Source organism: Oncorhynchus masou, chromosome 29 (genome assembly GCF_036934945.1).
Source record: "Oncorhynchus masou masou isolate Uvic2021 chromosome 29, UVic_Omas_1.1, whole genome shotgun sequence".
Lineage (NCBI taxonomy): Eukaryota > Metazoa > Chordata > Actinopteri > Salmoniformes > Salmonidae > Oncorhynchus > Oncorhynchus masou.
The window spans coordinates 73,274,347-73,299,641 of NC_088240.1; the positions used below are offsets into that span (position 1 = coordinate 73,274,347).

Consider the following 25,295-nt stretch of genomic DNA (forward strand, 5'->3'; position numbering starts at 1 on the left):
TTATGTGATTTGTTAAGCAAATATTTACTCCTGAACTTATTTAGGCTTGTCATAACAAAGGGTTTGAATAGTTGACTTAAGATATTCATCTTTAATTCATTTGTAAAAATGTCTAAAAACATCATTAAACTTTGACACTATGGGATATTGTGCGTAGGCTAGTGACAGAAAATCTCAAATTTAATCCATTTTAAATTCAAGCTGTAACACAAAATGTGGAAAAGTCAAGGGGTGTGAATACTTTCTGAAAGCACGGTATGTCCGATCCATGGGTCATCTATGGTTGCCATAAAGAACAATTCTACAAAGAGAACTTAGAGGCTGAGAAAATAGAATATGATAGTGAGGAAACTTTATACACCTAACAAGTGACAGCCCCCCGTGTCTCAGCTTTCACATGACGAGCAACAAAGTAATAAAAATATACATTCAAAGGTTGACACCTACTCATTCCAGGGTTTAACTTTATTTGTTAATATTTTCTACATTGTAGAATAACAGTGAAGACATCAAAACTATGAAAAAACACATATGTAATCACATAGTAACCAAGTGTTAAATCAAAATATATTTTATATTTCAGATTTTTCTAAGGAGCCACCCCTTGCCTTGATGACAACTTTGCACACTATTGGCATTCTCTCAACAAGCTTCATGAGGTAGTCATCTGGAAAGCATTTCAATTAACAGGTGTGCCTTCTTAAAAGTTAATTTGTGGAATTTCTTTACTCCTTAATGCGTTTGAGCCAGTTAGGGTAGTGATAAGGTAGGTTGGTATACAGAAGACAGCCCTATTTGGTAAAAGACCAAGTCCATATCATGGCAAGAATAGATCAAAAAATCAAAGAGAAACAACAGTCCTTCATTACTTTAAGAGATGAAGGTCAGTCAATGCAGAGAATTTCAAGAACTTTTAACGTTTATTCAAGAGCAGTCGTAAAAACCATCAGGCGCAATGAAGAAACTGGCTCTCATGAGGACCACCACAGGAAAGACCCAGAGTTACCTCTGCTGCAGAGAATAAGTTCATTAGAGTTGACAGCCTCAGAAATTAAAGCCCAAATAAATGCTTCACAGAGTTCATGTAACAGACATCAATATCAACTGTTCAGAGGAGTCTGTGTGAAAATCAGGCCTTCATGGTGTAATTACTGCAAAGAAACCACTACTAAAGGACACCAATAAGAAGACACTTGCTTGGGCCAGGAAACACAAGAGCAATGGACATTAGACCGATGGAAATCTGTCCTTTGGTCTGGAGTACAAATTGGAGATTTTTGGTTCCAACCACTGTGTCTTTGTGAGATGCAGAGTAGGTGAACAGATGATCTCTGCATGTGTAGTTCCCACTGTGAAGCATGGAGGAGGTGGTGTGGGAGTGCTTTGCTGGTGACACTACCAGTGATTCATTTAGAATTCAAGGCACACTTAACCAGCATGTCTACCACAGAGTATTCCGCATTCATACACCATGCCATCTGGTTTGCGCTTAGTGGGACTATCATTTGTTTTCAACAGGACAATAACCCAACACACCCCCAAGCTGTGTAAGGGCTATTTGACCAATAAGGAGAGTGATTGAGGGCTGCATCAGATGAACTGGCCTCCACAATCACCCTACCTCAACCCAATTGAGAAGGTTTGGGATGAGTTGGACCGCAGAGTGAAGGAAAAGCAGCCAACAAGAGCTCAGCATATGTGGGAAGTCCAAGACTTTTGGAAAAGCATTCCAGGTTAAGCTGGTTGAGAGAATGCCAAGCGTGAGCAAAGCGGTCATCAAGGTGGCTACTTAGAAGAATCTCAAATATACTTTTTTTGGTTACTACACGATTCCATAGTTATTTCATTGTTCTGATGTCTTCATTATTATTCTACAATGTAGAAAACAGTAAAAATAAAGAAAAACCCTGGAATGAGTAGGTGTGTCCAAAACCTTTTGACTGGTACTGTATGTATGTATGTATGTATGTATGTATGTACACACAAATAAATAAAAATGCAGGATGTGGCCAGAGCAGGGAGCTAAGGAGAAGTACAGAAAAGTAGGGCTAGGAATTTCCCAGGGCCTCACAATACAATATCATGATACAAAAGGTGCCAATATGATATTTATTGCGAATCTATGTGTATTGAAATTTGATACTGTGATTTCATTGCAATTCGATATTCCAAACATATTGCTCAACATGTGTCTGCTGCAAAAGGAAAATAGAGAGCCATGAGAATGAGTCTTGATCAGTAGTGGAAATAAAAGTTAAGAAAGCAAATTGGCTCCCTTTTTAAAAAGATGGGGAACAAGCAATGAAGGAAAAATACTGGAGTTTTGGTGCAGGTAAAGCCAACAAGCGCAAAAATAATATCGCAATATTGTCAAAAATAAAATCCAAATATGTAACTGTATGGATTCTCTCCCCCCCACCCCATCACTACAGAAAAGGGGCTCTGCTTTCCAGCAATCCTGATCCATACAATTTACCTATACAAATTAGATAATTTGTTTGCACAAGCATCAATTTCTTCTACATCTTTCCACTAGTGATACTTTACTTGCAAAAAAAATGTATTTCAAAACATTAGCAGTGAGTGAAATTGTAAACATGCTTCATGGTTGTTAATATCATTGATGAAAAGCAACTCTTTATTGGGTTTAGGGCTGTGAGAAACAACTCACATAAAAATATATGACCTACAGTGGGGCAAAAAAGTATTTAGTCAGCCACCAATTGTGCAAGTTCTCCCACTTAAAAAGATGAGAGGAGTGTAATTTTCATCATAGGTACACTTCAACTATGACAGACAAAAGGAGAAAAGAAAATCCAGAAAATCACATTGCAGGATTTTTAATGAATTTATTTGCAAATTATGGTGGAACATATGTATTTGGTCAATAACAAAAGTTTCTCAATACTTTGTTATATACCTTTTGTTGGCAATGACAGAGGTCAAACGTTTTCTGTAAGTCTTCACACACTGTTGCTGGTATTTTGGCCCATTCCTCCATGCAGATCTCCCCTAGAGCAGTGATGTTTTGGGGCTGTTGCTGGGCAACAAAGACTTTCAACTCCCTCCAAAGATTTTCTATGGGGTTGAGATCTGGAGACTGGCTAGACCACTCCAGGACCTTGAAATGCTTCTTACGAAGCAACTCCTTCGTTGCCCGGGCGGTGTGTTTGTGGATCATTGTCATGCTGAAAGACCCAGCCACGTTTCATCTTCAATGCCCTTGCTGATGGAAGGAGGTTTTCACTCAAAATCTCGCGATACATGGCCCCATTCATTCTTTCCTTTACACGGATCAGTCGTCCTGGTCCCTTTGCATAAAAACAGCCCCAAAGCATGATGTTTCCACCCCCATGCTTCGCAGTAAGTATGGTGTTCTTTGGATGCAACTCAGCATTCTTTGTCCTCCAAACACAACGAGTTGAGTTTTTACCAAAAAGTTATATTTTGGTTTCATCTGACCATATGACATTCTCCCAATCTTCTTCTGGGTCATCCAAATGCTCTCTAGCAAAACTTCAGACGGGCCTGGACATGTACTGGCTTAAGCAGGGGGACACGTCTGGCACTGCAGGATTTGAGTCCCTGGCGGCGTAGTGTGTTACTGATGGTAGGCTTTGTTATTTTGGTCCAAACTCTCTGCAGGTCATTCACTAGGTCCCCCTGTGTGGTTCTGGGATTTTTGCTCACCGTTCTTGTGATCATTTTGACCCCACGGGGTGAGATCTTGCGTGGAGCCCCAGATCGAGGGAGATTATCAGTGGTCTTGTATGTCTTCCATTTCCTAATAATTGCTCCCTCAGTTGATTTCTTCAAACCAAGCTGCTTACCTATTGCAGATTCAGTCTTCCCAGCCTGGTGCAGGTCTACAATTTATTTTCTGATGTCCTTTGACAGCTCTTTGGTCTTGGCCATAGTAGAGTTTGGAGTGTGACTGTTTGAGGCTGTGGACAGGTGTCTTTTATACTGATAACAAGTTCAAACAGGTGCCATTAATACAGGTAACGAGTGGAGGACAGAGGAGCCTCTTAAAGAAGAACTTACTGGTCTGTGAGAGCCAGAAATCTTGCTTGTTTGTAGGTGACCAAGTACGTATTTTCCACCATAATTTGCAAATAAATTCATTAAAAATCCTACAATGTGATTTTCTGGATTTTTTTCCCCTCATTTTGTCTGTCATAGTTGAAGTGTACCTATGATGAAAATTACAGGCTTCTCTCATCTTTTTAAGTGGAAGAACTTGCATGTGGACACCGCGTTAAACATTTGGCTGAAATATCCAAATCCACACACTGCTGACAGGTGTATAAAAATTAGCACACAGTCATGCAATCACCATAGACAAACATTGTTAGTAGAACCTTAAGGAAGAGCTCAATGACTTTCAATGTGGCACCATCACAGGATGCCACCTTTCCAACAAGTCAGTTGGTCAAATTTCTGCCCTGCTAGAGCTGCCCCGGTCAACTGTAAGTCCTGTTATTGTGAAGTGGAAACATCTAGGAGCAGCAACGGCTCAGTCACCGAAGTGGTAGGCCACACAAGCTCATAGAATGGGACCACTGAGTGGTGAAGAGAGTAGCGCGTAAAAATCATCTGTCCTCGGTTGCACTCACTACCGAGTTCCAAACTGCATCTGGAAGCAATGTCAGCACAATAACTGTTCGTCGGGAGCATCATGAAATGGGTTTCCATGGCCGAGCAGCTGCACAAAAGCCTAAGGTCACCATGCTCAATGCCAAGCATCGGCTGGAGTGGTGTAAAGCTCACCTCCATTGGACTTTGGAAGAGTGGAAACGAGTTCTCTGGAATGATGAATCACGCTTCGCCATCTGGCAGTCCGATGGACAAATCTGGGTTTGGTGGATGCCAGGAGAATGCTACCAGGCCAAATTTTTGTGCCAACTATAATGTTTGGTGGAGGAGGAACAATGGTCTGGGGCTCTTTTTCATGGTTCGTGCTAGGCCCCTTGGTTCCAGTGAAGGGAAATCAACGCTACAGCACACAATGAGATTTTAGATGATTCTGTGCTTCCAACTTTGTGGCAACAGTTTGGAGAAGGCCCTTTCTTGTTTCAGCATGACAATGCCACCGTGCACAAAGCAAGGTCCATAGAGAAATGGTTTGACGAGATCGGTGTAGAGGAACTTGACTGGCCTGCACAGAGCCCTGATCTCAACCTCATCGAACACTTTTTGGGATGAATAGGCTGCGAGCCAGGCCTAATCGCCCAACATCAGTTCCCAACCTCACTAATGCTCTTGTGGCTGAATGGAAGTCAGTCCCCGCAGCAATGTTCCAACATCTAGTGGAAAGTCTTCCCAGAAGAGTGGAGGCTGTCATAGCAGCATCCATATTAATGCACATGATTTTGGAATGAGATGTTCGACAAGCAAGTGTCCACATACATTTGGTTATGTAGTGTACGTGTTCATCAGAGAACTGCTCTTAACGACACTTGTGTAAGCAAATGAGCATTTTCTCTTAGACACAACTCATGAAAAGCGTGTAACCTAGAAATATATCAATGACAACCAGGATATCTGTGTGGACATCTCCATGACCCAATCCTACAGACTATACCAGCTCTTCTATGTGTAGCTAAGGTTTAACTATCACTTCAGTATTTGTTACGGGAAACCTGGAGACAGTCCAAGAACTATGACAATGCATAATGTACAAAGCAGGAAAACTAGGAGTACATTCCTGAGCATGAATGATCTGCACAAGGCAGCACCTATCTCAACAGGACACTCAGGGAAAACAGACTATATGATTCAGTATACCAGCAAGTATTCAGAATTATTGTTCCTTTCCCTTACAAATATGATATCCCTCATCTTGTCACTAAAAAAAGTGCATGTTCTGTCAGAGGACTCCAACCTCCTGTTTGCTTTTCTCTTTTGACTGAAGCTCAAAACTATGTAGCATTTCACAACCCTCATTTTTTAATCAACATGACTATGCATGTGTATAAACATCAAAACCAACATTTATAATAATATCAAATGCAGTGTGAGGAAGAGGTTTTCCATAGAGGAACCTACCTTCCCCCCCCTCTCTAAACTCCTCTGTGCAGCGACTAACTTTCTTCTCAGTAGTCTTCCTCTGTGGGTGAGCAGCAGCGAGGCTAGAGGGGGATCGAGTCAGCACAGGTCTGGGATCCACAGGGTATCAGAATACCTGAAAGTTGGGGCAGGCCAGCATTGTCTGGGCTGGGAGTGGGGACTCAATACTAAGTACTGTTACCAGGGGGCTGGGGCCTGCCCGAAGTACAGCAAGGACATGTAATTAGTTTGTGACCACTGAACACTGGAGGTATATGAAATCAATATGGCTGCCCTGACCAGTGAGGGAGATATGTCAGCTCTGTGTACCCTTAATTAGAGTGATGTGACTTAAACCATGAATGATTGGTTGATACATTTACACTTGTCATGTGTGTCTCTTATCAAAGTTTTTACTGTCTTTAAATTAACATACGGGTGGAGAAATATCCAGACAGTCAAGATGGGGAGCGTCCCTGCTAACTTAGCTACAGGTGTTTAATTTATGTTATCCAGGGCTCATCTGGAAAACAGATGTAATTCTCAATGTGACTTCCCTGGTTAAATAAAGGATATCTTAAAATAATAAATCCTATTCTGTGTTCCTTCCTCCAACACAATTGTTCCTTAAGTCATCACATTCAAAACGAATTATCTAACTTTAATTATTTATTTAAATAGAATTATGCCCATCCATCCTCAAATTCTATGATACTTAATAATTACCCAACATAAAAAGTTAACTATAAAGTTTAAAATTAACTGGGATAACCTGAAGGCCAGTGAGAAAGCAACGTACTTCCTGGAAGTGTTCACTTGTGGTATGTTGTCACTGAAAGTCAATTGGTTTGCCTACATGGGCTGAGTTTGACAGGTGGCCCATTCCAGTGACTGGAATTAAACGTTATGTATGTCTGTAAAATAGATTTTCAAATTAAGTCGCTAACAATGCAAAAGTGACAACAGTGGCGCATGGCAGACTTGGCTACACCGTTGTTCCTAAATGTATCATTTGTATAACACAACTTACCTCGTATTCAAATCGTGCGGAATTCATTTTCTTCAATTACTTAAGAGTTAAATCCAGTTGGTAGACAGTTCAATCAAACAAAAACGATTTAGAACACGGGACTATATTCCTCCCTCCCGAGGTCCAAGACGTTTCAAGTCAACGCGGGAGGGAGATTAATGAAATTATGATCAAAAGTAGCAACTGTCCCATTGGTAAAATTCTTCAATGACTCCTCTGGTTAAAAATTGTGACACCTTTGTGGCTGAGGTGTTTGTTTCAGGCAACAATTGTTTCTTGAAACTGACCCTTTCCATCCACACCCACAACATTTAGCCACGCCCACACATTTGAAAACGTCCAGAACGCCAGGTAGGATTTGGCCCTGATGATCAGGAAGTTGCGATTTTACAGAACATTTAAATTAGAAGTAGTTTGTGTAAAACAGGTGCGGTTATGTTATATCAGCTCTACAGTTAGGTAGGCTACATACATATATATACTGCATATCTTCTCGATATCAACGTTTCATAACAAATAGGTCTACATCACATCTTCATAACGCTGAGAAAAATAGTGTCAAATTTAAAAATCGCTAATAGAGTATTGAAATGATTGAATACACTGATACCCCACACGTAGAGAACGAGACAATTATTTTACCTTGCGTGCCCCCTAGTGACCAAATACAGAATTTGGATTGGCATAGACATTTTTTATCGTTCGTATAATGAGTGACAGATCCATTGCTATATGCTCTAACTGAATATCGCATTTCCGACACCTACTAGACTGGAGTATAACTCCCTTATAGGTTGCTAAAAAAAAATATAATAATAAAAATAATACCCTATCATAACACTACACTCACAAAAAATAAATAAATACAATACTCCACTATTTAAATATATTGTCCTACTTCAGGCCAACAGCCTGAAAGGATGGGACACCACCACTTAATACACCCTGTAACTCTTCTGACGTCAAATCTCGCACAACCAAATCGAACTTTCAACGTTTCCTCGTTCCGACTCGCACGTGAACGCAGCCTGTTTCGGCACTGCTGTCACTGAATTCGTGACGCATATTATGAAACCGTTCAGGCAGTTCCATATATAGACCAGTTTCCATCCACTGCCTGCGCTTCCCATTCATGTCCATTGGGTGTCTCCCTCCACCAAATCAAACCGCAGTTAATCTAAAAATGTTGGCGCTTTGAGGAAAGTCCATTGTACAGTACAAGCTCGCAGATGGGCGTTGATGGGCGTTCTTTTTTTTCCCGGCGAGGCTGCAGCCCCATATTAGCCGCGGCTGCGATTGGAGAGAGCAAGTGCGCACGGACGCAGACGCAGGAGATTTTGGAGGCAGTCACCGAACAGAATAGAGATCTTCATAGTAACTGATGTAACTGTATTTGGGAATCAATTCAGATTATAAAGAGAAAACATTCCAATTGAGAAACGGAAGGAGTGAAAATGGGACATTCAGTGTTACCCATATTGATGGTCGTATTGTCCCATTGCGTATGGGGAAATGTCGAGGTAAGCACCAAGAATATTATCTTTCATTGTAAATGTTTATCGATATCACTCATGTCATGAATAACAATTCGTATCCTTTTTTTGCTGACGCGCACCGTTATCTTGTACAGATTTAATTAGCAAGTGAATGCGCACACAGACTGTCAGATGATAGATTACACGTCAACAAGAAGGAACGCTCAGTAACCTACCTACGCAGACTAAATGCTACTGTCTAATTAGCACATTTGTATTATTGAAACGCAGACAATATATGTAGACATTATGGTCATGCCAACCAAGTATTCAAGACAATGCATGCATTTTGTATTAGGATATGTTGTATGTCAGCCTCTTTCCCCCCTGGTTTGAGAGAGAGACCATCGGGGACCTACCCTTGATAAACAAAGAGAGAAATGTACTGAAAGTCTTCATAGCCTGGGGTGGGGCCATTCTTTTTTGGCGAAACTCAGTTTTTCTTTTGGTGTAATTGAAAAAATGAAGAATACAACCGCAACATTTCATATTTGTTTTTATCATATCAGTAGGCCATAAACTGGTATATGCTATTATAGGCCTGCAAGCCTTTATTAAAGAATGTAAAATCAAGTGCTGTTTGAACATCAGAGCCATGCATGTAATGGTGGCCTTATTACATCAGTATCCCAGGTAGGGGGATGTAGTGGAGCCCCACTAACTGACTGCTTTGTCATGACACTGGTGCTAGGAATGCTGAATGAGAGAACACAGTAGGTCTTCCGGCTGCATTTTATTTATTTAACTACGCAAGTCAGTTAAGAAAGAATTCTTATTTAGCAATGATGGCCTAGGAATAGTGGGTTAACTGTCTTGTTCAGGGTCAGAATGACAGCTCAGGGATTTGATCTAGCAACCTTTTGGTTACTGGCCCAACGCTCTAACCACTAGGCTACCTGCCACCCCATACAGGGAGAGAGTAGCGTCACACCTACTATTTTAATGAAAACGTACAGTCTTCTCCAGGCTATGTCTTGAATCTGGGACTTGCATCGGATGCATAAGATTTATCTGCAATAGAGGCCTGTGCTTAAACCTTTTGTTGCACTACTGTGAATCCAGGGGAATGCGAGGGAGAAATTCTGTATTGATTGTGAAATGTGGTGCTTTTCATCTCACATCCTTGTTTCCTTTTTTAATGAGAGCAAATTATCTTTCTGTAAGCCTACACCTTAGCCTCCTGCTTTAATATGGGGTCATATTGGATCTTGATCTTATTTGATCCGACTACATGTTGTATAGCAGGATGTAGAATGAACTAAGGCTGAGGCCTGAGCCACTACTAAGCTCCATCTTGTCACTGCACTGAATGAAATTAAAAAATGCAAATGGCTGTTCTCAGGTCAGCTCAGCAGGCTCTATCTTCATCTCATGTTTCATATGGGAACAATGAGTTTCTGCCAGACAGACTGTTCTGGGGCAGATCAATGTAATGACCAGGCAGCCATCAGTCACTCAGTTCTCCCACCATACCGCTATTACTGACAGCAGACTTTAATGAGCTCTACCACAGCATAGCACTGCACTCTACAGACTATGACTCTTCCATTTCCCCCATGGATCACTAGAATAGACCAATTATTTTAGTTTCCCAACTAAAAATCATGACATTTGAATTGTTCATACCTTGCTGTGTTACTTGGATGGAGTAATTGCTTTTCCCCTACTGTTTTCCCCTTTTATATAACGGCTCGTGTATCTCAAAGTGCTAACACTTAGACATATCATTTAACCTTGTCCACAGAGGATCAAATCACTCTCTTGGCTAATTGGGAAACCATAGCACATGTGCAGAATTTTCTCTCATCTGGTCGTTCTATGTAGAACACCTGTGAAGGTCTAGACTCCAGACTGATACGTGACATCATGGGCCCTTTCAGCCTGTGCCACCCACCACCGAGCTGTGCCAATGCGTCAGAGGTGACTTCCAGGGACCACTAGACCCAGACGCCCCCCCCCCCCCCCCCGGAGGCCTTCAGCCCCTCAGCTAATGAGGGAGGCCTGGCTCCCTGTGGGGGCTCTGGAGTGGAGAGGAGGTATACAAGGGCAGAAGGGTGGTGCTGGGTGGAAAGCGGGGGAGAGTGGGGTGTGAGCAGTGACTCATGGAGCCTCAGCTGGAGTTATAGTGCGGGTCAAGCTCACTAGCTCACTTTCCACCTGGGAATAGAAGTGTGAGTTGTTCCCTCTCTTTGTTACTGTTGCATTGTAAGGGCGTAGGTAGACTAGAGGAGAAGCTCTCTGTTCCTCTGTAAGAACTAGCTCACATACATAATCTCACTCTATCCATCCATATACTGTCTACCAACTGTACATTATGCCCTTGGAAGGTATTAGAAATCCAAATCTCCAGTCAGTAGAAAGCATGTAATCATCATAGTGGGGTGTGTAAGGATTCATTCTGAAGATGTTAAGAAGATTTTCATGTGTATTATTAACTATTGGTGCTGGTTGCTCACAGTGCGTTTTATTAGCCATAAACCTGTACCTTTCATTGTGGAATTATTCCACTGCTGTAAGAGCATTACTGGGATTACTGCTGTATGCTGAGGAACCATGCTTAGGTTTATACACAAGGAGACCTGCAGATATGTGAAGGTTTACAGCCCAGATTACACTTTGAAGAGGCTGGCTTGCTGGTTTAACACCCTGGTATTAGCTGTGTTAAAGATGGTTCTTTAATTTTTGTTTGCCTTTTCCATGGTAAAGGTTGAAATTGGGCAATTATGTGTTGCAAACTGTTGTCTGTATCATGTAAGGGCTTTAGGGTGCAGTACAAATGGTGTTTGTTTACACAAATGTAAGAGAACGAAAGCATTAGATAGTTTCAAAGCACAAGGGTAAAGTTCAACATTTACTCATCCGAAACACAACCATTATGCAATGTGTTCTTGTGCTCTCTGTCCATGTTCTCCATTTTGTTGCTATTCACATACTATGTGTTCTTATTGTGTTAAAAGCAGGGACCAGTGCATTGTAGAATTAAACATTTTTACTGTTTACTTCACGTCAGTGTCAATGAAGCTGACACAGTAGCGTGACACTCCTAGCATGATACTTTGACAGTTTATCTATACTGTCCTATGTGTCTTTACCTCAGCCACCTTGGATGCAATGACATGTGCCACTTGCAGTGCTGAGAGTATTTCGTTGATTGACAACCTAGCATAGATCTGCCTGACGACTCAAACGGAATTCTTCATTCGCTACATACTTCAGTCTGAGACTGCAATCATTGCAGTCATTTGTGGTGATGTCAAAATGAGGGGTGTTGTACAAAACAAAGCCATCAGCGATTGGATCATCTCTAACCAATCAGAGTACCAAAGGCAAAGATGGATTTTCAAAACGTTGCTTTACCCACGTGTGTTTTGGCTCTGGCCCAACCCTGGATTGCTGATGGATTGGCCATTGGAAGTCTTTGAAGCCACCGTTCTACCATATTGGCACTTCCTAGTATGAGCAGTCCTCCATAGGAATTAATGGAATTCTACAGCATTTCAATACAATTTCTCAAGGACAAAATTACATGTATTTTTTTGTTGATCTAGTGGGGACAGTAACATCATTTGAAAATTTGAAAAAAAATTGAATTTTTAAGGAATTTTTATACATTTTCATTTGAAATGTTTTATGTTTAGCTCACATAATCTAATTTAAAAGTATACATTAGGGTGTCTGCAGACATTTATAAATGCATTTGTATTGCTTCCAAAATATTTTTTCTAATGGTTGGGAAGTGCCAAGATGGAGGCACGGTGGTGTCAACACAGTGCCCCCTATCAGTCATAGATATATATCTCTCTCTCTCTCCTTGGGCCCAACCCATCAGTTTCTGGGACCAATCAGACTGTCTAGAATGACCAATCAGCAGTCTAGGACATTCTAGTGTTTGCATTCTAGAAATCGTAGGGAGGTACTCCGATCCAGACTCATTGCAGAGAAGAAACTGATGTCTGTGGGCGCGGCGTAGCATTTGGTCAGAGCAAAGAGTTTTTGTAGCCAGGGAAGCAGAGGTCACCTTCCCTACAATAACACAGCATGTGTCATGACTGCGACAGACAATAACTGCTATAATAAGATGACATTGATGATCTTAAACATTCTGTTTAACAGCATTTCAGCCTCATGCTACTTCCACCTGCCTGAAAATGGAAAGATGGCATTGATGAAGATTAATGTATCCTCAAAGACATGTTTTGTATCAAGCGGAAGTGTCAGAGTCAAGTGATGTATTAATGATGAGGAATGAGCAGGTTCTGCCAATGCATATATTTGAGTACACTACTGGCTTCCCGAATGGTGCAGTGGTCTAAGCCACTGCATCGCAGTTGCTATCTATGCCACTAGAGATTCTGGATCGAGTACAGACTCTGTCGTGACCGGGAGACCCATGGGGCGGCGCACAATTTGGTCCAGCGTCGTCCGGGTTAGGGGAGGGTTTGGCCGGCAGGGACATCCTTGTCCCATCACAAACTAGCGGCTCCTGTGGCGGGCCGGGCGCATGCACACTGATGCAGTCGCCAGGTGTACAGTGTTTCCTCCGACACATTGGTGCGCCTGGGTTCCTGGTTAAGCGGGCATTGTGTAAAGAAGCAGTGCAGCTTGGTTGGGTTGTGTTTCGGAGAACGCACGGCTCTCGACCTTCACCTCTCCCGAGTCTGTACGGGAGTTGCAGCGATGAGCCAAGACTAACTACCAATTGGATACCACGAAAAAGGGGTAAAGTTTTTTTTTTGTTTTTTTTTAAAGAGTACAGTAAACCGCAAGCTTTGGGGGAAATGCACACTGTGTTTTTCAAGATAAATTTCTGCAGAGAAGGCCGCTGGAACCCAGGGAGACCAGAGAAGCTAATGGCCATTGGTAGATCCATGAAACACAGCTCTCCAGGTCACATATGCTCTCCAATTTATGAGGGCAGGAGAGAGGAAGGGGGAGAAAGATAGTGGGGTATGTTTTAGAAGAGGAGGAGGAGAAAGAAGAAGATTAAACGGATACAGGGAGTTGCTAAATTGCTGCGCATGTTCCCCCTTCAGCATTTCCAGGCCTTGTGTTGGAAACACAGAAGCTCAGCCCTCCACTCCCCCTGCCTGTGACTGCAGTGCTATAGATATGTAGAAATAGTTACAGGATACTCGCATCTCTCTCGCCCTATCGCTCTCTCGCTCTGTGTCTGTCTGTATCTTTCTCGTTTAATTCATTTTCGAGGAAGGAGATAATGGTTTCATTAATGGTTTCCCTTGTGCTTTCCTCTGCCGTGTGCATGTGCTTTAGGACATGAAATGTGCTGTTTTATAGGATCCCATCTTTCCTCTCTTATTGTGCTCTTTCCAAGCGTTTGAAGTGAAAAGCACATAACAAGGACATGATCCAAAATCTTGCACAGTCAGTGTGAAATTAAACCCGGGCACAATGAAAGGAAAGGCATAAGATAAAAGAATTGCTGTAAATGTGCTTCAGCAATTAAAGCCATTACCGGAGGTGACAGCTAAATGAAAAGGTTACATGTGCCATTTACTGAGCGGTCTGGGTTATTCGTGCCATGACAGACATTCAAGGAAGTCCATGGTATCACGAAGTACGAAAGGCCATCGGGAGTCTCATGCAAATCCAACAGCTAAGGAGAGTTGAGAGAGTGCAGCACAAAGGGGAACTAAGATTCCCTAAAACTGTGTTGTGCATGTTTAGGAGTTATGGGAGAGAGGGAGTGTGAGGCATATACAGTACATCCATAGTCACTGATCACGTCTGGCTCCAGTGCCTGCGTGCATGTCAGAACTTCTGGCAGGCCGGAGATATCACTCCAATCCAAGGTCCCCCATCCCAAAGGCTTGGCCTGGTAAGCCTAATTGGCTACATTTCTGCTGAAAAAAAAATGAAGCGAAAGGGAGCTGTGGGTCTGGCTTGTCCCTGCCGAAGCCAGCAGGAGGTTTCAGAAGAGCCGCCCGCGAGACATCTGCAGTGTAGTGATAACATTTGTCCTCTGTGTTTGGGAGGAGAGCAAGAGCGTGTCCTCCATTAGGCAGAGAGCGAGAGTGGGGGAGGCTAGATAGAGGAGACAGTTTACTGAGAGAGAGCGGCGATATAGGCTTGGTGGGTAGGAGGGCAGTAGAGGGCAAGTTGTTGGTGCTAAGAGAAACTCTCTAAACCCACAGGCTCTCTGGTGTCTGGAAAGGCAGAGATTCATCTCTGTCATGTACTGTATATGTATTCACAGGTGACCCAGGGAAAGTGGAGGAAGTACACTGCCTGCCGGCCATAGTACTGAGCCTAGTCATTACCCATTCACACACATGCACACGCATGCAGAGAGCCAGTGAAGAGGGTGGGGCGGGGCTGGACTGCAACAGGACATTTCCATAATGACACCGGGACGCATAGATAGCTTTGTGGAGGCTGACAGGGAGTTGGGAGGAGGCTGGCTTGGCTGGCCTGGCTGACAGGGAGTTGGGAGCAGGCTGGCCTGGCTGACAGGGAGTTGGGAGCAGGCTGGCCTGGCTGACAGGGAGTTGGGAGCAGGCTGGCCTGGCTGACAGGGAGTTGGGAGGAGGCTGGCCTGACTGACAGGGAGTTGGGAGGAGGCTGGCCAGGCTGACAGGGAGTTGGGAGGAGGCTGGCCTGGCTGACAGGGAGTGGGGAGGAGGCTGGCCTGGCTGACAGGGAGTTGGGAGGAGGCTGGCCTGACTGACAGGGAGTTGGGAGGAGGCTGGCCTGGCTGACAGGGAGTGGGGAGGAGGCTGGCCTGGCTGACAGGGAGTGGGGAGGAGGCTGGCCTGCCTGACAGGGAGTGGGGAGGAGGCTGGCCTGGCTGACAGCGAGTAGTGGGGAGAATTTCAGAGGGTCCGATGAGGTTGATCAGCAGTGCACTAACATTCCACACACCGTTGGATGGGTGGAATGGATTGGCATTGAGGGAGATGTCTGGATCAGTGTCAGTGCCCTGCTCTCTGCCATCTCTAGCAGCAGAGGGATGCAATTTGGCACAGCGGTAGCGAGGGCAAACCCAGCAGCTGGTGGCAGGGAGTGAAGTGAGCTGGTGTGCAGCGGGCTAGCTAGCGGCTCATTTTCTCCTTCCTATGCTCACATGAATACAAAAGGTGCAGTGGGTACACAATGCACCTCAATGACACGCACACACCTCCACACGCATTGACGGACAAACAGCCCAGACACACGCAGGGTACACCAACACACACACACACACTATCCAGGCACACACACACATACTCACTGCTTTAAAAAGATGGCACGCTGCGGCAGTTGCATCAATTATTGACGGCCTTGGAAAGGTCTAGGCTCTTGCTTGTTGGATTGGGCACTGGCACTCTTGTCACGCACGCATTCATCCCTAGAACCCACCCCATTCCCCTTCCAGCCTCAGAGTGGTTCCTGACTGTACACCAGCTCTTCCCTACACGTAAACTGTTTGCTCTTGAACTATTCATCCTCCACTCTCTGTTCTCACTCTCTCTCTCTCCTCCTGTCCTCTCTCTTTTTCTCTCTCTCCTCTTTATCTCCATGTTCTCTCTCACAATACACAGACACTCTGTCTCCATCTTCCTTGTCATCCATCGTCACCCAACCTCATCAGACCTGCTGCTCGCCTGAGTGTATATTTTTCATACCTCTGAGACAATATCCTCCACATATTTTTTTATTTTATTTCACCTTTATTTAACCAGGTAGGCAAGTTGAGAACAAGTTCTCATTTACAATTGCGACCTGGCCAAGATAAAGCAAAGCAGTTTGACGCATACAACGACACTGTAACGACGTTCTTCATTTGTCGAAAGAGAGTCGGACCGAAATGCAGCGTGTTGGTTACTCATGTTTTTAATGGAACAAATGACGATACACAAAATAACTTATAAATACAAAAAAAAAAAAAAACGGAACGTGAAAAAACCTATACGGCCTGTCTGGTGAACACTAACACAGAGACAGGAACAATCACCCACGAAATACAAAGTGAAACCCAGGCTACCTAAATACGGTTCCCAATCAGAGACAACGAGAATCACCTGACTCTGATTGAGAACCGCCTCAGGCAGCCAAACCTATGCAACACACACCCCTAATCACACCCCTAAACACCCCTAATCAGCCACAATCCCAATAACTAAAAAACCGCGTTCCTAGGAAACTATGCAGTTTTTTTTTTTTTTTTTACGTGTTATTTCTTACATTAGTACCCCAGGTCATCTTAGGTTTCATTACATACAGCCGAGAAGAACTACTGTATATAAGATCAGCGTCAACTCAACTCATATGTTTTTCGCGACGCGGATCCTGTGTTCTGCCTTACAAACAAGACAACGGAATGGATCGCATGCAGCGACCCAAAAAAACGACTCCGAAAAAGAGGGAAACGTGGCGGTCTTCTGGTCAGACTATGGAGACAGGCACATCGTGCCCCACTTCCTAGCATTCTTCTTGCCAATGTCCAGTCTCTTGACAACAAGGTTGATGAAATCCGAGCAAGGGTAGCATTCCAGAGGGACATCAGAGACTGTAATGTTCTGTGCTTCACGGAAACATGGCTCACTGGAGAGACGCTCTCGGATGCGGTGCAGCCAGCGGGTTTCTCCACACATCGCGCCGACAGAAACAAACACCTTTCTGGTAAGAAGAGGGGTGGGGGTGTATGCTTTATGGCTAACAAGGCATGGTGCGTTGAAAGAAACATACAGGAACTCAAATCCTTCTGTTCACCTGATTTAGAATTCCTCACAATCAAATGTAGACCGCATTATCTACCAAGAGAATTCTCTTCGATTATAATCACAGCCGTATATATCCCCCCCCCAAGCAGACACATCGATGGCTCTGAACGAACTTTATTTAACTCTTTGCAAACTGGAAACCATTTATCCGGAGGCTGCATTCATCGTTGTTGGGGATTTTAACAAGGCTAATCTGAAAACAAGACTCCCTAAATTTTATCAGCATATCGATTGCGCAACCAGGGGCGGAAAAACCTTGGATCACTGTTACTCTAACTTCCTTGATGCATATAAGGCCCTGCCCCGCCCCCCTTTCGGAAAAGCTGACCACGACTCCATTTTGCTGATACCTGCCTACAGACAAAAGCTAAAAAAAGAAGCTCCCACGCTGAGGTCTGTCCAACGCTGGTCCGACCAAGCTGACTCCACACTCCAAGACTGCTTCCATCACGTGGACTGGGACATGTTTCGTATTGCGACAAATAACAACATTGACGAATACGCTGATTCGGTGTGCGAGTTCATTAGAACGTGCGTTGAAAATGTCGTTCCCATAGCAACGATTAAAACATTCCCTAACCAGAAACCTTGGATTGATGGCAGCATTCGCGTGAAACTGAAAGCGCGAACCACTGCTTTCAATCAGGGCAAGGTGTCTGGTAACATGACTGAATACAAACAATGCAGCTATTCCCTCCGTAAGGCTATCAAACAAGCTAAGCGTCTGTACAGAGACAAAGTAGAATCCCAGTTCAACGGCTCAGACACAAGCGGCATGTGGCAGGGTCTACAGTCAATCACGGACTACAGGAAGAAATCCAGCCCAGTCACGGACCAGGATGTCTTGCTCCCAGGCAGACTAAATAACTTTTTTGCCCGCTTTGAGGACAATACAGTGCCACTGACACTGCCTGCAACGGAAAAATGCAGTCTCTCCTTCACTGCAGCCGAGGTGAGTAAAACATTTAAACGTGTTAACCCTCGCAAGGCTGCAGGCCCAGACGGCATCCCCAGCCGCGCCCTCAGAGCATGCGCAGACCAGCTGGCTGGTGTGTTTACGGACATATTCAATCAATCCCTATATCAGTCTGCTGTTCCCACATGCTTCAAGAGGGCCACCATTGTTCCTGTTCCCAAGAAAGCTAAGGTAACTGAGCTAAACGACTACCGCCCCGTAGCAATCATCTCCCGTCTTCATGAGGTGCTTTGAGAGACTAGTCAAGGACCATATCACCTCCACCCTACCTGACACCCTAGACCCACTCCAATTTGCTTACCGCTCAAATAGGTCCACAGACGATGCAATCTCAACCACACTGCACACTGCCCTAACCCATCTGGACAAGAGGAATACCTATGTGAGAATGCTGTTCATCGACTACAGCTCGGCATTCAACACCATAGTACCCTCCAAGCTCGTCATCAAGCTCGAGACCCTGGGTCTCGACCCCGCCCTGTGCAACTGGATACTGGACTTCCTGACGGGCCGCCCCAGGTGGTGAGGGTAGGTAACAACATCTCCTCCCCGCTGATCCTCAACACTGGGGCCCCACAAGGGTGCGTTCTGAGCCCTCTCCTGTACTCCCTGTTCACCCACGACTGCGTGGCCACGCACGCCTCCAACTCAATCATCAAGTTTGCGGACGACACAACAGTGGTAGGCTTGATTACCAACAACGACGAGACGGCATACAGGGAGGAGGTGAGGGCCCTCGGAGTGTGGTGTCAGGAAAATAACCTCACACTCAACGTCAACAAAACTAAGGAGATGATTGTGGACTTCAGGAAACAGCAGAGGGAACACCCCCTATCCACATCGATGGAACAGTAGTGGAGAGAGTAGCAAGTTTTAAGTTCCTCGGCATACACATCACAGACAAACTGAATTGGTCCACTCACACAGACAGCATCGTGAAGAAGGCGCAGCAGCGCCTCTTCAACCTCAGGAGGCTGAAGAAATTCGGCTTGTCACCAAAAGCACTCACAAACTTCTACAGATGCACAATCAAGAGCATCCTGGCGGGCTGTATCACCGCCTGGTACGGCAACTGCTCCGCCCTCAACCGTAAGGCTCTCCAGAGGGTAGTGAGGTCTGCACAACGCATCACCGGGGGCAAACTACCTGCCCTCCAGGACACCTACACCACCCGACGTTACAGGAAGGCCATAAAGATCATCAAGGACATCAACCACCCGAGCCACTGCCTGTTCACCCCGCTATCATCCAGAAGGCGAGGTCAGTACAGGTGCATCAAAGCTGGGACCGAGAGACTGAAAAACAGCTTCTATCTCAAGGCCATCAGACTGTTAAACAGCCACCACTAACATTGAGTGGCTGCTGCCAACACACTGACACGGACTCAACTCCAGCCACTTTAATAATGGGAATTGATGGGAAATGATGTAAATATATCACTAGCCACTTTAAACAATGCTACCTTATATAATGTTACTTACCCTACATTATTCATCTCATATGCATACGTATATACTGTACTCTATATCATCGACTGCATCCTTATGTAATACATGTATCACTAGCCACTTTAACTATGCCACTTTGTTTACATACTCATCTCATATGTATATACTGTACTCGATACCATCTACTGTATCTTGCCTATGCTGCTCTGTACCATCACTCATTCATATATCCTTATGTACATATTCTTTATCCCCTTACACTGTGTATAAGACAGTAGTTTAGGAATTGTTAGTTAGATTACTTGTTGGTTATTACTGCATTGTCGGAACTAGAAGCACAAGCATTTAGCTACACTCGCATTAACATCTGCTAACCATGTGTATGTGACAAATAAAATTTGATTTGATTTGAAGAAATACAACAAACATAAACCCATGTCACACCCTGGCCTGACCAACTAATTAACTAAAACACAAAATACTAAGACCAAGGCGTGACAGACACAGAGTTACACATACAGTAGAAACAAGTCTATATACAATGTGAGCAAATGAGGTGAGATAAGGGAAGTGAAGGCAAAAAAGGCCATGGTGGCAAAGTAAATAAGTAAATACAATATAGCAAGTAAAACACTGGCATGGTAGATTTGCAGTGGAAGAATGTGCAAAGTAGAAATAAAAATAATGGGGTGCAAAGGAGCTAAATAAAATAAAATAAATACAGTAGGGAAAGAGGTAGTTGATTGGGCTAAATTATAGGTGGGCTATGGACAGGTGCAGTAATCACATACAGTATGTTCTCACAGCAGATATCGCTAACTGCACTCAATTGCCATAGCACATTTCTACACCGACAAAAGTGAGTTAACAGATATCCTCTTAATGTATTAATAAAGTATATGTACCTAGGATACCATGGTTGTAAACATGTTTTAGTGACCTTAGTACAACACCTAGCAACCTTGTCAAGAGGTTCAGACCTCCTCGGGTAATGGCTAAGGTGACAGACGTAGGGACCTGTGTTTGATATCAGCTCATGGAAAGTCTCAGGTATTTCATCTGTAACAATAGGACTCTGACAGAGACGGGTCAATATTTCATCCATCCCCCAGCTCACCAGGGTCAAGGCCACGCTCTCTCTGCTGCACACACCAGCCAATATTCACGCTAGCGCCACTAACAAATTGGATATTTTGCATGAGTCTACTTCTGTCTGCAAAAAAAATACATTCATAAAAGACAAGAAGCTGAAGTGGAGGTTTCCAGGCTTGGACATAGAGGGTTCATTTTACAGTTTGTCTGAATGATTCAAACGTTCTTCACCCCCATCTGACAGTCTACATGATGGCCGGAGGAAATGAGATAATACTAATGTTTAATCTACTGAGGGACTGGAGCGCAGACAGACCAGCAGACTGTACCCTGCAGCACATTATCTCACCAGAGTGGCACAGGCTGAAATAACACATAGAGACAGGACATGCAGTTACACTCCAGCAGGTATATTTCACTGGTCATCCCCAAAGCCAGCGCTTACTTTGCCCACCTTTCCTTCCAGTTCTCTGCTGCCAATGACTGGAACGAATTGCAAAAATAACTGAAGCTGGAGTCTTGTATCTCCCTCTAACTTTAAGCAGCAGCTGTCAGAGCAGCTTACCGATCACTGTACCTGTACACAGCCAATCTGTAAATAACACACCCAACTACCTCATCCCCATATTGTTATTTATCTTCTTGCTCTTTTGCACCCCAGTATCTCTACTTCCACATCATCATCTGCACATCTATCTCTCCAGTGCTAATGCTACATTGTAATTATTTCTCCTCTATGTCCTATGTATTGCCTTACCTCCCTACTCTTCTACATTTGCACACACTTAACATAGTCAATAACACAATAGATTTTTCTATGTTTGTTTATCCCATGTGTAACTCTTGTTTTGTTTGTGTTGCACTGCTTTGCTTTATCTTGGCCAGGTCGCAGTTGTAAATGAGAACTTGTTCTCAACTGGAATACCTGGTTAAATAAAGGTGAAATAAACACACACAGACCGGGGCAGTACAAGACATGACATGTTATCCAGGCATTGTTTCATAACATTATTCCCGGCCTGTTATCCGCAGTGCCTATTTTTCCATCTTGCATCGCGACAAGATGCCAGCCCTCAAACCATTTCTTTAACTGTGATTTAAAGAGGGGGAATAGCAGGAAAGAAATAATACAATGCAGTGTTCATATAAAGAGGCCCCAAGCTGTGTCTGGGAGTGACAGGCTCCAGACAGATGACAGATTGAGTGGAGAGATGGTGTCAAGCCTCTCACAGTGATCGTTGTAGCCCTACAGCATGTAACATGGTGACATGTAGCCTTGTCTAAATTGCATAGCCTACTGTTAAAGGACTTGTGCATGTAGGATTGTGTGGAGCCTTACCTAAATTGTATAGTGTACTAAACTTTGTATGGTTGACCTTTATGATATTATTGTGCTATTATCATGTGGTGAAGTGTTACCTCCACTACAGGGTGAGTCACCTGCAGTCAGTTTATACATGGTGACAGGGGTGGCAGTGTGGATTCCATGATAATGACTGTGTCAAAGCATTGTACATGTCAAGGCTCTGGTATTGAGTCATACGTGTGTGTGTGTGTGTGTGTGTGTGTGTGTGTGTGTGTGTGTGTGTGTGTGTGTGTATCATATCACAGCAGCTGTCAGTAGAACAGATTCAGACTTGAAGATCGAAGGCGAGGATGATTAAAAAATAAGGAAAGGGAGGCACAGCCTGTTCTGAAGCAAGATGCGTTGTCATTCCACAGTGCCCTGAGGCAGGGGGAACAGAAGGGATGTTGCCACAAGATAAGGGATTGGGTAATCTAATGGTTCATCAGGAGTGGCTCTGACCAGTGGCTCACGTCTGGGAAGAGCAGGGTGATTAGACCGGGGAAGAAGAAATCTGATTTGATTTGAGGCTCAGCAAATCAGACTGTTATGAGTTTGTTTGTCAGTAGTGTTGGTAAAACAGGAGCTCTAAACATATCTATCCTCCACTGTGTTAGTGTCCTCTACTACTCATTAGTCTGGACCTGAGACCTGAATCATTGATGTGAATCCTATTAACATGACTCTCGGCCATGCAGAACTCTGATAGGCTGTTTGGATGGGAGGTTTCTGTTTGGTGATACATTTTAGTGAGACTTATTTTGATGTGTCAATTGTTTCTAGTAATTTGTAAAGGAGACACTCTTAAGATGGAGGTTTCAGAGAGGAGGCAGACAAGTTGTAGCAGTTCAATGTCCAGGGGGAGGACTATTATTTAATGTGCAGGAGAGTGGGTGGCAAACCTTACACTGTGTATATGTATACAACAAAAAGGACGATGACTAAGACTGGTACCATAAACTGGGGAAAACAAAGTAAATCAAATAATACATTAAACTCAAATAACGCAGGCCTCAATCATGCCTGAACCAGCAGTATGTCAGCCTTACCCCCTAACCCTTACCCCTGTCTGCAAGAGACAGAAATGACAAGGCTTAAATAGTACCTGGGTTATCCTCCCACCTGGAACATGCCAATAGTGACCAATAAAATATCACTGGCATGAAATTAAGACACAGAATTACCAATAAGCATGTGTAGGCATTTCCATGGACATGTTATAAATGCACACTCTCCAATAACAGGTTCGCAAGAAACCTAAAGCATACCATCCCTGGGGTAAGCAGTCATATCATGCACGGACTGACACCAGCTCCGTGACAGAATTCTTAAACATTTTGTCCATCGTCTTTCCCAACAAATGCATACTCAGGCCTCCCGAGTGGTGCAGTGGTCTAAGGCACTGCATCGCAGTGCTAGCTGTGCCACTAGAGATTCTGGGTTCGAGTCCAGGCTCTGTCGCAGCCGGCCGTGACCGGGAGACCCATGAAGTGGCGCACAATTGGCCCAGTATCGTCCGGGTTAGGGGAGGGTTTGGCCGGCAGGGATATCCTTGTTCCATTGCGCACTAGCGACTCCTGTGGCAGGCCGGGCGCAGTGCACGGTTGCCAGGTGTACGGTGTTTCCTCTGACACATTGGTGCAGCTTGGTTGAGTTATGTTTCGAAGGATGCATGGCTCTCGACCTTCGCCTCTCTCGAGTCCGTACGGGAGTTGCAGCGATGAGACAAAACTAACTACCAATTGCATACCACGAAATTGGTGAGAAAAAAATTAATAATAATACAAAAAAAATGATGCATACTCCCACGTTGACGGGCAATTGAATGGATGTGTAAACTAAACAACAACCAACTAACATGCCGGACCAACCATTCCTCCAGCCATCAGTGACCTACTGAGGCCATATCACTGAGCAAACATGGAGACAAGATTATCAGACACAGACAGTGAGAGCAAGAGAGAGGGAGACCAAGAGGCGTGTTTGAAATTCTGCAGGGAGCCAGTTGCTACGGTAACAGGGAAGGTAGCCAGCTCCGGTGGGAGGTGTTTCCACGGCAACGGGTCTGTGGCCAAGTGATGCTGCTGAGGGGGAGAAAGAGAAGAATGGGGTGAGGGGGGGGGAAAATGTATGCGTAAGTGTGTGATGTGAGCAAGCAAGTGAAAGATGGGGAGAGAGAGGGGATGATAAATGAGATGAGAGGAAGCTGATGAAAACGTGTGAGTGTGTCATCGAGGTGTGCCGTGATGCGTGTTCCATTAATTAGTCCTTTTAGCGGAGCCACCGCTCCTCATGGACATGTCCTACCCTCACTTCACAGAGAGAGGGTTCAAATAGAGACGGACAGAAGGGGTGAGAGGGACTGTGTGAGAGCTGGGATACCCCGGGGGCTCATTTATAAACCGTGCGTATGAACAAAATATACCCCACAATGTGCGTGTGCCAGTTTTCACCCAAAGGTTTATATTCATAAAAAATTACTTGGCATGAGAATGTGCTCATCTCCCTGCAATCTGTAGACCAGGGCTCTCCAGCCCTGTTCCTGGAGAGCTACTGTCCTGTAGGTTTTCAGTCCAACCCTAAATCTAGCTCACCTGATTCTAATAATTAGCTGGTTTATAAACTGAATCGGGGTAGTTATAACTGGGTTTGGAGTGAACCTACAGGAGAGTAGCTCTCCAGGAACAGGGTTGGAGGGCCCAGTTTTAGGCCATGTGTATGCACATCTGCTAGTGGTTGAAATGTTGTACTGAACACTGACAAATGTGTATATTGTGCTAATGGGGTTAGAGCGTTGGACTAGTAACCGGAAGGTTGCAAGTTCAAACCCCCGAGCTGACAAGGTACAAATCTGTCGTTCTGCCCCTGAACAGGCAGTTAACCCACTGTTCCGAGGCTGTCATTGAAAATAAGAATTTGTTCTTAACTGACTTGCCTAGTTAAATAAAGGTAAAATTAAAAAATGTAAAATTATGAAAAGCTTATTCATAAAGTAAAAACAGGAAAACATAACAATGCAACCATTTGCCATTAGTGAGAAGTTAAAATCTGTGTTTTATATTTAAAATCTGAAATAGACATAGGAATCTTAGAATTAGACA

At 44.1% G+C, this 25,295-nt stretch overlaps 1 protein-coding gene and 1 pseudogene across 2 annotated transcripts in view; one reads left to right on the plus strand and one right to left on the minus strand.

Moving 5' to 3' along the window:
• LOC135520472 (suppressor of tumorigenicity 14 protein homolog) overlaps positions 1-7,388 on the minus strand; it is a 42,395-nt pseudogene extending 35,007 nt beyond the window's left edge.
• A 963-nt stretch (positions 7,389-8,351) lies between these two features.
• LOC135520473 (amyloid beta precursor like protein 1-like) overlaps positions 8,352-25,295 on the plus strand; it is a 56,425-nt gene continuing 39,481 nt past the window's right edge. For both annotated transcript variants that reach the window (XM_064946067.1, XM_064946068.1), the window contains exon 1: positions 8,352-8,598. In XM_064946067.1, the coding sequence (XP_064802139.1) occupies positions 8,533-8,598 (66 nt within the window). In that variant the 5' untranslated portion in view covers positions 8,352-8,532. The remainder of the gene's footprint in view (positions 8,599-25,295) is intronic.